Source organism: Mus caroli, chromosome 4, assembly GCF_900094665.2.
Source record: "Mus caroli chromosome 4, CAROLI_EIJ_v1.1, whole genome shotgun sequence".
Lineage (NCBI taxonomy): Eukaryota > Metazoa > Chordata > Mammalia > Rodentia > Muridae > Mus > Mus caroli.
In genome coordinates, this window is record NC_034573.1 from 10,911,951 (window position 1) to 10,926,250 (window position 14,300).

General features: G+C 40.7%; 1 protein-coding gene across 1 annotated transcript in view; it reads right to left on the reverse strand.

Moving 5' to 3' along the window:
• Necab1 (N-terminal EF-hand calcium binding protein 1) overlaps window positions 1-13,987 on the reverse strand; it is a 176,924-nt gene extending 162,937 nt beyond the window's left edge. The window contains exons 1-2 of the mRNA XM_021160280.1: window positions 13,674-13,987; window positions 5,081-5,105 (exon numbers count right to left, since the gene is read on the reverse strand). Coding sequence (XP_021015939.1) covers window positions 5,081-5,105; window positions 13,674-13,772 — 124 coding nt within the window. The 5' untranslated portion in view covers window positions 13,773-13,987. The remainder of the gene's footprint in view (window positions 1-5,080; window positions 5,106-13,673) is intronic.
• Window positions 13,988-14,300: the final 313 nt, after the last annotated feature.

The window sequence follows — 14,300 nt, forward strand, 5'->3', positions numbered from 1 at the left end:
GTGGGTAGGGAAGTGGGGGGCGCTATGGGGGACTTTTGGGATAGCATTGGAAATGTAATTGAGGAAAATATGTAATAAAAATATTAAAAAAAAAAAAGAAGCAACTCAAAGGCAGATAGTTAACCCTTTTAGCTTGATTTGGTCCATTATAAAAAGAAACAATAGCTACAAATATGAGCTATCAGTACCTAGATGTAAATTAACGCTTCACTGCTAGGGAGGAATTGTCAATAGCCTTACTAAGCCGCAGACCATTTGTGCAAGAGCAACAAGGCAGGCAACATGAGCTGACTGGAGAAACGGTGGCAAATCTATCATGGAGGTAACCTACCACCTTCTGACTGGATTCGGTGTGTGCTCTACACAAGGGGTTTCACATATAGTACTGTAAACGTGATCAGTAAGCCATAGCTGGGGTAGGGAGTCATAGGCTTTAGTGACAAAGCTATAACTGTTGTTTGGCTAAATGACCATGATGTGCCTATCAAATTACATTCCAAATAATAATGCTATACGCATAGAAAAGTGTTGCCATCACCTTTGGTCAAAGAAGCTTTTTTTTTTTTTTTGTCAGTAGTGACTCTTAACAAGCACTGAGAATAATAATTTTAGAAGCCCACTCATAAGTGAGACACCTGTATTATCATGTTCCTCCCCCACCTCATGTTCCCTGCAGTGTTCAGGGACCATTACAGAAGATGTGGAGAGAAAAAAGAACTGAAGTATCAGAGGAAGATGGGGACAGCAATGTGAACCTCTGTCTTTTGATAGCTATGTATCTACTGTACTCCTGAATTCATAGCAGGTATGAAAATATACACAAGGTCTGCACAAGATTGGACCTGTTTTCACCCTGTAGTGGAACTGGGAAAGGTAGGCTCCACCCTTCTTTGAGAATGAATAAGAAGTTATTGATTCATGAGGGAAAGACGGTTTCTTTACATGTGGTCATGTGATCAAACTTAATGAAACTCATTAGGTCACGAAAAGTAAAAAGAGGAAAAGGCATGAAAGAAGAATGGGAGAAAATTGGGAAGAAATAGAGAAAGGATTAGTAAGGCAGGAGTGTGTGTGTGTGTGTGTGTGTGTGTGTGTATGTGTGTGTGTGTATGTGTGTATATGTGTGTATATATGCATGTGTATGTGTATGTGTGTGAATATGTTGTTCATTATGAAATATCATAGTGAAGTGTTATTGTGTATAGGTAGTATATAATAATAAAAAGCAAAATGCTTCAAAAGTATAATCTGAGTTGATTCTCAAGACAGCTTTGAAGGAGTTATCATTAACCCACTTTACACATAAGGAGAAACAGAGAAGGTTAGAGACTTGTTCAGTATCATGAACCTAGACAGAGTAAGAGCCAAGATACTGGGACTCGTTTTTCTCATCTTCTGTTCTTCCTATGGCTTCAATCTACTTGGTGGGCTTCTCAGAATGATTCCAGGCAATATATATTAAGAACTTAGCATTTACCATAATAATCCACCATTAATTTTAGTCATTATTAATAATTTGTAGAAATAGCTAAATAGCACAGTGCCGCTTCATTAAATAATTCATATAATCATCAGGTTTCAAGGTCAAATTGTTGATGATGCCCCTCTTACAAATATTCATAACTATTTACTTAGAACCTATGTCATGGTAGGCAGTTTGCTCAGTCTTATGAGCCTAAGACAGCTCTGCACTCACAGACTTAGAACAACTAAAAGCCAGAGACTACACCACAGAGCAATTCAGCCAGAGATCAGCCATTACACAGAGGTCAAAACCAGCATTTATCTACCCTAACTATTTGCTGACATGAACAGCAGTGGGTCTGAGCAAGTGCATATCAACAAGAAGAACTGGATATCACTATTCACTGCTAGGGACCTTTTAAGTTTGCATTTTCCAAAGCTAAAGAAAGAGTTTTAGCCCAGACACAGAGCAATAAACACCGTATGATCTTAGTTATATGTAGAATCTGAAAAATGTCAAGCCCATAGAAACAGAGTAGAGTGGCAGTTGCGAAGAGCTGGGCGTAGGAGAAATGGGGTGATGTTGTTAGAAAGATACAGACTTTCCAGTCATAAAATGAGCAGGTTCTGGGGATCTGCTGTGTGCTATGTGTGGTGATGAATGTGTTAATCAATTTGCTGCTAACCTTTGCACAATGAATACATACAACCCAACATCATATCACATACCATTAATACATGCAATCCTATTAATTGCTAATTAAATTTCCTTAACTACAAATTATAAATATTTTCCAAATATTTAATAAATATCCATGCACTGTTTTTGTTGTCATTATGCCCAGGTGTGAGGAAGCATCTCTGTGTTTAATTTGGGGCTTCTCAGATCAAAGCACTAACATCTCCCTGAAGCAATACTCTTTCCAAGTCTGTCTTCCTGCTTAGAATCCTAGCCTGTGATTTCAAAACAACAACCAGACCAAAAAATATCTCACCAAGACATCATTATTATAGCTAATCCCTAATCATGTAGTTTCTCCCATTTATTTATCCTGCAGCTTCGCTTTTATGTCACATGGAGTCCAAATGCTAATTCTGTCCTCTGGCTGATTCCCATTCTGCTTCCTGCTTCTCCTTCCTCTCATTATTACAGCAACAATTAAGCTGTCCACAAGGGTCTGTGTCATGTGAGAGTCCGTCCCCAAGAGAGCAAATGCACGTAATTGCTGTTTACTTGCAAACACAGATTACAATAAACACGTGGCCCGGAAAGGTGGCTGCTTCTGTATCTTCATACTTACACTCCATCTTACCCTCACCAATTTTCTTTTTCACTTCAGCATGCCTGGTAAATAGCTTTATGTTTTCTCTCTACCAAATCCCACTATAGAAGACATTACAGAAATGTCACCAGTTGCTTTATATAGTCAAGGCATCATGACACAGAAAGGACTCATAACTTGGAAATTAAGTTACTACTGTGTGTCAGACACTCCCCCGGTGGTTTTACGTACATCATCTCATTTATTATTTACAATGATTCCTGGCATCTGTAGAGCTACAGGGTGGAATAACTGTGACTTAAGCCCAGACCTGCTGCAGGCTAAGAATCTCCCGTCTTTACACCAAGAGTCAGAATGAAGAATAAGGTAGGGAGAAGGTAGAGGGGAATGAGTAGATCAAAGTGATGTATTGTGGCTAGAGTATCTTCATCACTAACTTATTAAACAACTGTCTACAAGTATAAAATACTTACTGGGCATAATGTTGACACAGAAGACAGATTTATGCCCTAGAGAAGCAAGTTTGGCTAAGAGAACTAGAATCTCTAAGATCAACTTCAGCCCTCTACTGTACTGATCTATATATGTGGAAGAGTTAGGTATTCAGACAATGGGCGGGGGCCCTGCAGCATAGGGATAACTTCCTAGACTTTTGCCATATGTAATATGTGGATATTCACAAACCACTAGAGAGGAATACATAATAAACAGTTGTTAAGGCACGCAAGTATCATGGAATTGAACTAATGGAGAAATTCTCAGGCAACTGTGTGGTTCAGAAGATTGTAGGGTAAATGCAAGCAAAGACTGAGAGTTAAGAGCTGGGAGAAGGTGGTTTTGAACATGTGTTAGAATCAAACATTATGAAAGGGAGTAGAGAACAGACAGGAATCACGTTCAGGGGAGATGTTGGAAATAAAGAATACATAGCTGATAGAACACGTGACTATGCTGTGTAGCATGAATTATAGGGCTATTATAGCCATTACATTTATTCATGTGCATTGATTTGACAGATGATTTTTGTCACGAATATGGAGTATGGTAACTGGATTTTACTTTGATTATGGAGTATGATAGCTTTGATAGAAAGAGGAGTGATAGATATAAAGATAATATCCAGCCATAGATACATGGAGCTTCAGTGGAGAGGGAACCAGGTATATTAGACCAGGCAGAAGCTGAAATACAAGGCAGCTAGCATAAGTACCAATGTGTCCCTGTGTTGTAGATCAGTGCTACTGGGACCAGATATTAAGCAAAGGACTAAAAGATCAGATAGGAGGGCAAAATGAAAATATCCTCACTTCCATCTTCATGAGCAATAATACAAGGGAGCAAAGGGCATCATTGGTTTGGTAACATTACAGTTGTTGCAACATAATTTGAAACAAGCTATTCTGATAGACCAAGGTTTATATGATGAAACTGGGGGTGCTATCTCAGTGTTCCCTGGGTGGATGTTTGGTGTTGTCGAGAAAGGGGTATAATGTCAGAAAGCTCTTATGGGTCTGTATTCTTAAGCACAAACTAGATACCATGTTGTAATGGTCAGATCTGACTGCAATCTTTCCTTGAAACTAAGAAGTGATATTTCAAGCATGGGAAAGAAGCGTTTTTATCTTGAAACCATTAAGCCACTTTTAACAGTAATATGCCTATATTGAAGTACTTAAGTAGAACAAACTTAATAAGCTCTGATTCTGTGGAATGAAATTTCTAATGGAATCAAGAAGTAAAAAAAAAAAAAAAAAATACCCATGAGCTTATAATTGGACTTAGCAGAGCTGCCTCTAAATTTTCAGGGCAAATTTTTATTTTTGGTTTGCTGCCTTTCATGTCTCTGTTCCTGTGGATGAGAGTTTCCCATGGCTCAGGTTAGAGTAAGCTGTAATGTTTCCAGGCAGCAATACCACAATGCCTTGGGAACTTCTTAGGCCACTATGAAATTGGTGGGCCTGGATGCTGGTACCAAGCAGATTTATGTTCAAAAACCTTGGTAGCTTAGAGCTCTAAACAAAATTCATATACCAGTACATTTGATAAATTGAAGCTGCTATTGCTATACATTTTTTGTCAAGCATTAAAGGGAGAAGTTACAGCTCACATATGATGGGACTTCAAAAGCATAAATCCCATCTTGCTGTCAAATTTGAATTCATCTGCCAACTTCTCATGAATATCTGTAGACATAAACTTGATCAAAAATTATGACTATTGCTAAAATTGTATTTTTCACATCCTTTTCTAGGACTTTCTACTTCTCTGCTCTTTAGAAGCCAGTCTAATATATAATGAATTAATAAATAGAAATTGTAGAATTTGGGTCTTACCATTTTTGTCTGCTCTCCTCAGAATCTGGAAAGAAAAGAAGAAAAATGTTATCCTCTTTTTTTTCTGCTGTGCTGGGGCTTAACTCACTTGCCTAGCATATGTGCAGCCCGAGGCTGAGTTTACAGAATTGGCAGCAGAAAAAAAAAAAAAAAAAGAAAAAGAAAGAAAGAAATCTTTTGTTCCTAAGTATTGCAATGAATGCTGTATTTACCCATCATTCATATATTGCTAAACAAATAAAACTCCTATGTTAAATGAACATAGTGTTTTCTACCTTCCTTTAAAAATATTCCCTCATCTGGAAAGAGCTCAAAAGTCCATCAACAGGTTAACTGATAAACCAAGTGTGAGATCAGTATAGTAAAGAACTAGTGGGCCACTTAAAAAAGAAACAACTATCAAAAAATTTACGTATAAAAATTTGGTTGTATGTCAACATGATTAGGCTGAGTAGAAAACCGAAACACAAAAAAATGCCTCCTTATAAGTCCCCGTGTATACAGTTTTTAATTGCACGGTAATATTTAGTGACAGAAAGTAGATCAATGCTGTCTAACAGTTGTCAAGGTTGAGAGCTATGGAGTATAAATGTATATCAGAAAACTGTTGAGGATAATAAAAATATTAAATTATCTCAAGTATAATTGCTTCTTTGTAGAGGGCACGAGTATTCACAGATTAGCACCAGAGAAACCAGGAATGTTAATCACGAAGTGATGTCTCCTCAGTAAAGGAAGTGTACATCTGCTTCCTACCCAGAGGACTGGGAGTAAATGTTAATACCCTGGGGACCTTCGCTCTCCATAGAGCCAGGCCTTACATAACCCCCTGCAAAAGGTTTATCCCAGACTCTTCCTCCCTAGACCTGATCATTAGCTTTGTTTCTCAATCAATTGAATGCATCCTTAGGGGAGATGTCACATGTCAGATGACCTCTGTGCTGTCTCAGAGACCACACCAGATCCCAGGCCCTTAGGCTATAGAACCCATCTTCATGTCAGAGAACACAGGACTTTGCCAAAGAGTTTTGATGTAGTCAACCCTTAAGATTTATTGTGCACATGGTAAGGGGAAAGTTGTTACCAGAAAACTTTAATCCAAATGGTACAGTACTTAAATATGTTTAAAATGATCTAGCCTATTGTCAAACTCTAGAAGTTTGAGTTAGCCTGGCTAACTATACCATACTTAACTGAGTTTTTACCCTTGCCTCTCTGCAGATTGTTTTGTTGCCAGCTGTGACATTTGCAGGAACCATCATATTTCATAAGTTAAAATGCAACAAACTTATATTTTAAATGTATGTACTTCAATGCAAATTAGGTGATACCTCAATAAAATGGGAAATAAAAGCAGAGCAGAAAAATAACAAATGATCAGTAAATAGGAGCCCATGCATCAATTCTGTGACTTACTTGACTATAGTAATATTGTTAACATGGACCCTGTTTATGGTGTGTAGATATACTGCGATTTTTTTGGCCATCTAATATTCTTTACTAGGTGACAATGTTTTCTATTTTTTTTCCCTGGGACACTAACCTTTCTTCTACTTTTGGTTTCTATGTTTAAGGGCTGGGTGGAGATTTACACCTGACAGATTTTCACACCTCTCTGAAAATGATGTTTGATGTGTCAGGAACACCTTAGGGCCAGTCAGTAACAGGCTATACTTGAGCAGTTAGGAGAAAGATACAATTTGCTTGCTTGGTACTTAAACTTGAGAAGATATGGGCTGTGGGTTGAACTATGTTGTTGTTGGTTTCCTGAGAACAGGTGTTGAAGCACATATTTCTTAGTAACTATACATGTGACCTTATTTGAAATTGGGTCCTTCCCAGCAATACCACTCAAGGGCATATACCCAGAAGATGATCCAACATGTAATAAGAACACATGCTCCACTATGTTCATAGCAGCCTTATTTATAATAGCCAGAAGCTGGAAAGAACCCAGATGTTCCTCAACAGAGGAATGGATACAGAAAATGTGGTACATTTACACAATGGAGTACTAGTCAGCTATTAAAAACGAGTTTATGAAATTCTTAGGCAAATGGATGGATCTGGAGGATGTCATCCTCCAGAGGTAAGCCAATCATAAAACAACACACATTATAAGCATTCACTGAGAAGTGGATATTAGCCCCAAAGCTCAGAATACCCAAAATACAATTCACAAACCACAAGAAACTCAAGAAGGAAGACCAAAGTGTAGATACTTCGATCCTTCTTAGAAGGGGGAACAAAACACCTATGGAAGAAGTTACAGAGACAGAAGGAATAACCATCCAGAGACTGCTCCACCTGGGTATCCATCCCATATACAATCACCAAACCCAGACACTATCATGCATGCCAACAAGTGCTTGCTGACAGGAGCCTGATATAGCTGTCTCCTGAGAGGCTTTGCCAGTGCCTGACAAATACAGAAGTGTATGCTCACAGCCATTCATGGTACTGAGCACAGGGTACCCAATGAAGGAGCTAGAGAAAGGACCCAAGGAGTTGAGGGGGTTTGCAACCCCATAGGAGGAATAACAATATGAACTAACCAGTACCCCCAGAGCTCCCAGGGACTAAACCACCAACCAAAGAGTACACATGGTGGGACTCATAGCTCTAGCTGCATATGTAGCAGAGAGCGGCCTTGTTGGACATCAATGGGAGAAGAGGCCCTTGGTCCTGTGAAGGCTCTATGCCTCAGTGTAGGGGAATGCCAGGGCCAGGAAGCAGGAGTGGGTTGGTTGGTGAGCAGGGGGAGGGGGTGGGGAGGGCAAGGGGATTTTCAGAGGGGAAACCAGGAAAGGGGAAAACATTTGAAATGTAAATAAAGAAGATATCCAATAAAGTCAAAATAAATCAAAAATAAAAATGATTTACCCACGGGGAAAAAGAGAAAGAGAGAAATTGGGTCTTTATTTGGTGTAATCAGAAAATAATGAGGTATGGCTCTAATATGATGGTCTTCTAAAAGGATAACGATACAGGGACACTCTCAACACTCCAAAAAGCTGTGTTGAGATACTTGGAAGAGTCAACTGGTGCTCTCTGAGCCCCTGGATAGTCTCTAAGGAGATAACCTCAGCTGCTTACTACAAAGGCCAATACACTATTATATATTTAGACCTTGAGTAGTGTTTGGTTCTTTCTTTCTTTCTTTCTTTCTTTCTTTCTTTCTTTCTTTCTTTCTTTCTTTCTTTCTTTCTTTCTTTCTGTTAGGAGCAATCCAATTAACCCCATGTGATGTAGGCACTGGCAGAAGTCTAACTGGATGACATAATGTGCTGCATACACACCTGCAGAGAATGACCATCTACAGTATTGCAAATGCAAACTTTAATTATATGGAAAGAGCCCTCGAGGTGCTTGTTTTTCTGGAGTAAGCTTTACTTATAGTCAAATAACTAGAAAAATCCCCATTTTTTCCCATTGGAACTTCTTGGTGAACAGTTAAAAACACAGCCAACTGTTTCTCATTATTACTTTGGTTATTTTTCTTTGTTCTATCACAGGGAAAGTGTCTTCCCTTCTTAATTCTTTTGGCTTCACACAAGTGAGGTACGGATAAATATACTCTTCACTAAAATGCTTTATATTATAAATACCAATATTATTTCTAACAAATCTCATCCATGAAACCTTCCCAGCAACAGATGGGTACCACTCTAACGATCAAACATAAATCGGTCCTCCATTTCACAGAATAAACTTCATTACTACGAGAAGATGACTTTCAGTGGTAAGAGACTACTTGGAATAGACTGGTACAACATTCTGGAGTGGTTGCTGGTGGAGACTTTAAAGATCCATTCTTCCACCAGAGCTTCTTCCTGTCTCCCAGAATTGAAAAGCTACAGTCAGGGAGGTGTGAAGCACATCCCATCTCTGGTCTTTGATTGACCCTGAGGTTTGAGTTTTGAATTCTACTGTGTCCTCACAAGTGAGAAATGAGTAGAGCAGAAGCAACCACACATCTAGAGTGGACCCAGAATTTCCATCATCATCCCATGTAAACAACAACCAGGGGCAGCACTCAGGCTCTCAGAGATGAAATTAAGACAGTAGCTCATATTATTAAACTCTTGTAATTAAATATGGATAGAATTGCCACTCCTGCAAATTTTGCCTCTGAGCTCACAATTTAAAAAAAAGAAGCACTGCAGATGAGAATGGAGCTCAGTATGTAGTGTTACTACAGCCTGCTAATCTTAACAGCTGCCCGCACTAGGCATAGTAAATACATTTAAATATGTCCAGGGAGGAAGTTTAAATATGAAGAATGCTGCACTTCACTATAATTTACGGATTACGGACGGCTTCCTTATTACCTCCAAAGATATTCTTTCATACCCATAAATGAAATTCCTTGTTTCTCACTAAGTTATTGAGGGCAGACTTTAAATGTAAATGTTATCTTGAAAGCATAAAAATGTCACAATTCACTGGACTAACAAGGACTCCAGAACAGGACTCAGGGTAAGATGGGTTGTCAGTCACTTGACAGGACCCTGGGCAACTGGGATGCACAGCAGAACCTTGGAGTTCATAGGGAGCATGAACTTATATACAGAAGGAAAGAACACAGCTGTGAGTCCTAGTGCACAGCCCTGAGCCTACAATAAAGAGTTTGATCCAACACCACAGGTTGCCCTCAGGCTGCATGGAAGTAGGCACTAGAAAACACATGACTAAAATGTAACTAATACATTCTATTCCATTCTTCTTGGTGTTGCCCAGGGTAAACCCTGTGTGGAAAGACATGGCAAAAGCCATTCTTGTCTAGCCTTTTACTTGACATTTTCTGAAACATACAATGGCATTCAAATGATCCAGTGTGTCTGTGTGACTGGGCAAGACAGGAGATGTATAGCAATAGCAGAAATTGGGCATAGACTTATGATGTCGAAAAGCCCTTTCTGCTCTGACAATACTCTATCCATGTCATCTCACACACAAATAAGTATGTGCCAAGCTTCAGAACCAAGCACCTTTTAGAAGGAGAAGCTATTATTCATTTTGACTAAGTTCTGACCTTCCAGGCCAAGTGCTTTGCATGGGCTTCCATACATCGATAGAGAAAAAAGGATGTCAAATTGTAAAGTCATCACTTTCTTTTCTGACACTCTTGCTTTAACCCTCCCTTATCAGCAAAATGGAGACGGTCCTGTTCCTTTTCCATTAAAAGTAATGAGAGATAGGAAGGGTGGTTTAGAGGTAGAACGTCCACCTAGCATGCACAAAACCCTGGGTCAGATGTGCAGCAGTGAACACAAGAGGAGCCAAAGGAAATCTATTGGAAGAGGACAGTGCCACTGAATGAATAGAGATGCAACCCATTTCTTTTGGAATTTCTCTTACGTCAGGAGCAGAATTGATCTCCCCCCCCCCACCCCGCACGACACACACACACTGTGAAGTAGCAGACTAGTTTAATCAGAAGAGAACCTGACTACTCCAAGGACTCATGTTTTAAATGTGACTTTATTCTCCAGCGTCTGAAATGAGGGAACCTGGGTAGTGAAAAGGGAATCCAATTGTCAGCCTTCTGATCATTTTGTGTTGCTGTGTGTACTGGAGGCCATTCTGGCCCTTTCCCATTCCTGGCAGATGTGCCTTGTATAAATATGCCCAGCAGTAGTGTACCAGCATGCACGGGTAGCCAGTCTCCGGAAAGGTCTTCTCCTCACCCTATTTAGGTATTCATAAATAGTTATAATAAGTTGGTATATAATTGTGGCTTTTCGGGAGAAGACAATATAGACTATGCTTATGTGGTTCCTTTGTGAATTTAGCTACAACTATTTTACTTATGAATTTGAGAATATGGACATGGACATACCATAGTGATTCAAATGTACATTTCATGTGTCTTTTTTTTCTTTGTTATTTAGACTGTCACCCCATAATGAAAACATGGCACCTGCCGAATATAAATAAGAGAATGAAATGAAAGACAATGATTCTACAGAATCTGATTTTCATGTTAAGTCAACCATTTACCTCTATTTCTAGCCAGCTTGCTGGGCCTAGTCATATCCTCAACAGTATCCACAAATGGGGTTTAAGTAGATTCCCTAAGAAGTCTAAAGATTTACTGTCTCAGTGATACTTCCGTATAAATGAGACTATTCTTATTCCGATTGGGAGATTCAGTTCTTTCCCAAATTGGAAATTAGTCTGTGAGGAGCAAGAGTCCCCAGTGGTCTCTTATCTTTTCAGATCTAGAAGAGGAAGAATATACCACCTGTTCCTTGTGGTGATCTGAATAGAATTCAAAAAGCAATCATTCTTAGCAGTGCTACTAGAATATACTAAATCTAATCAAATCAAATGATGTATTTATGTCTCACATTTTGTTGTTGCTAAAACCGACAGGATCCAGAAATGAATAATTCAGAGGTCTCTAAATAACCAGCCCTTTTTCATGTCACACAATGCACCAGAGTGTTACATTTTTTCACAAAATAACTCAGGAATGTGTAAACAACATATTTTCTATCCAAGAAAAAGAACCCAACTGCAGTTAATCTTTTTTTAAAGCTCTGTTTCAAAGAAAAACTGGCATGTTAATACCTCTCTTGTGGAATCAGGTTTTTTAGTTTTTGGTTTTTTGGTTTTTTGTTTTTGTTTTTTCCAATTCTAGAACTAGACTTAAGAAGGTAAGGGAGTCAGCCCTGTTTATAGATGAAAGCTCCATCAGGACAGGAACTTACATTGAGAGAACTTGGGAACAACTGCACGTACATAATAAAATGAGATTTAAATTTTTGCTTTTAATAACCTGCAGTTGAACACGTGAGCTTAGAATGTCTGTCGGGTAGCTTTCTTTGCTCTTACATAGTCTCAATACATTCCTCAGCAGAGAATCTCCAGGATTTGTTAGAGGCAATAAGATAAAAGCACGGGTAGTGCTCAGTGTCCTCAGAGGGCAGAGCACAGATTAGGCACAAAAGAACAGAGGTTCCACTTGAACTTAGGACTAACTTCTTGGCAGATTGATTTTTCTTCCTCATAATAGTCTGGACGAGCAAGGTCCTGATTCCCTCCTGATCACTCATGTGTGCAGCCCTGTCTTTACATTGACCCAACCTAGTTCCTGGAGGCAGGGCATGAAGAAATAATTAGAGCATAGACTGAACCAATGCAGAGATTTAAAAGAAAAAAAAAAAACTACAACAATGTGTTGCAGTAAAAAGTGGAAATCATGTTTTCATGGGGAGAAAATGGTTGGCCCTCCAAGCCTGAATCCTGTGTTGGCACTGCATGGTGATGTGGGGGAAAAGGCCGCCAGGAGGTGGGGTTGAAGCTTCGATTAAGTCTTACACAAGTTTTAATTATTGATATAAATTTCTCAGCCAATTTTTTAAAAAGTCTAGATCATTCACGACAAATCAAGGACTCCTTGCCCCTCCCCCATTATCTTCAAAATCCCTGACTTGCCATTATGATAGTTGATATCCTCACATTTTCATTTTTCATAATCAAGTGTATTTAGCCTCTGGCCCACCTCCTGCATGCTTGGACTTTAATAAGGAGTGATGGCTTAGAGAAGGGGAGGGGCAGGGACAAACAGGGCTCCTTTGCATGCTTTGCCCATTTTCCATCATGCTAAATAAACAAGGATCGGCTACAACAGTCCCCACTGAGCAAGTCAGACACTATCTGGGGGAACAGAGTGACATGTGAGCAGCAGCTAGAAGAGCCAGAACCCAGAAGGCAAGCAACCCAGGAACAGGAAAGCCAGGAAACATAACAAGGCAGCCGCGTGAGAAACACAGAAACATTAGGGACAAAGCGAGGCAGAATCGAGGAGCAAATTAGATCTAAAACTGAGAGAGAGAGAGAGAGAGAGAGAGAGAGAGAGAGAGAGAGAGAGAGAGAGAGAGAGATTACAGCATGAGGATAGAAAATAGCACCGAAGGAATGGTCAGGCTAGAGATGCGGAGGAAGGAAGTCAATTCCCAAGCAAGGAATGGGACGATAGGGAAACCAGTCAAAGCTAGAAGAGGTTAATGATAGTAATTACAACTTAGGCAGAGCAGGGCGGGTGGTGGTGGTGGGGAGAATAATAGGGAAGGCAGCGGGCACCAAAAGGGGAAAAAAAATCATTATCATAAAAGAGACCTTGGCTACTGTTGTAAAATAAAAAATGATTACGTTCAAAGAAATTGTTTTTGAAGGTAGCTGGGAGCAGCTGGAGGGGCATCACAATGTCTAAGGCTTCCATCAGCGCTCCCAGCACAAGGGAGAGTGCCTGCCAGTAAATTGGGCAGCAGGGATGAGACCGGAATCAAGTCCTACACTGCTCAATGAGAGACTCTCCATTCCGGGCAGAAGCCCTAGGTGCTGGGAAGTCGAACTTTTGGGGCTCCTTATAATTAAAGCTGCAGGTCTGGGACAGCTCTTTACAAGTTGGGTGGCAGTCCTCTCTGGCATTTATTTGCCTAGGGTCCTCTAGGGAACAGCAGGTAGGAAATAGTTTGAGTGGAGGTCTGATAGCAATGCCAGCAGCCAACAGTTGCTCCCCATCCTTCTTCTCTCACAGAGGTGATGCCTAAGGCGCCCACCTAACTACTTCAGCTATACTTACGTCGAGGAAGATGGACATGCCCTTGGACAGTTGCAGGGCAGAGCTGAGCTCTTCCGAGGAGTTGTTGGAGGAAGGCGAGGTCTCCCGGGAATCCTCCATCCTCAGCGGTCCTGGCGCCAGCGGGCAGACTGGGCGGGATGCAAAGGCTCTGACCTGGTGCTGTCTCAGCTGCTGCCTCCCGGCGCCGCGCCACCGGGGTCTGATGCGAGTGGGTGTTCGCTCGGAGCGCGCGCCTCCCTCTGCTCTGCGCGGACTCTCCTCCCTCTCCCGCCTCTAGGCTTCAGCACGCTAGCTCTCGCCGCCCCCTTCCCGTGGCTGACTGCACCTCCCTGGGGATCCGACTTAGCAACACTGTAACTCCCCTTGCCAGTGAGCATTCCCTGGCCTTGACAAGCCCTTAGTCACTTGCCAGAGGTAACCTTCTGGACCCTGCCCACCACACAGCACTTTACATGACAGAGCAGATCAAGCTTTGTCCTGAGCATCAGAGGGGGGGAGGTCAGAAGCACCGAGGGAAAACCATGAGTGGGAAGAAGGAATCGAGTTTTGCCTACTCCATCCTTGATGGAAACAGAACTCTGTGCCCCCCTCACTCCTCCCCACACCCAACCTGGTTTCTGGATTCCA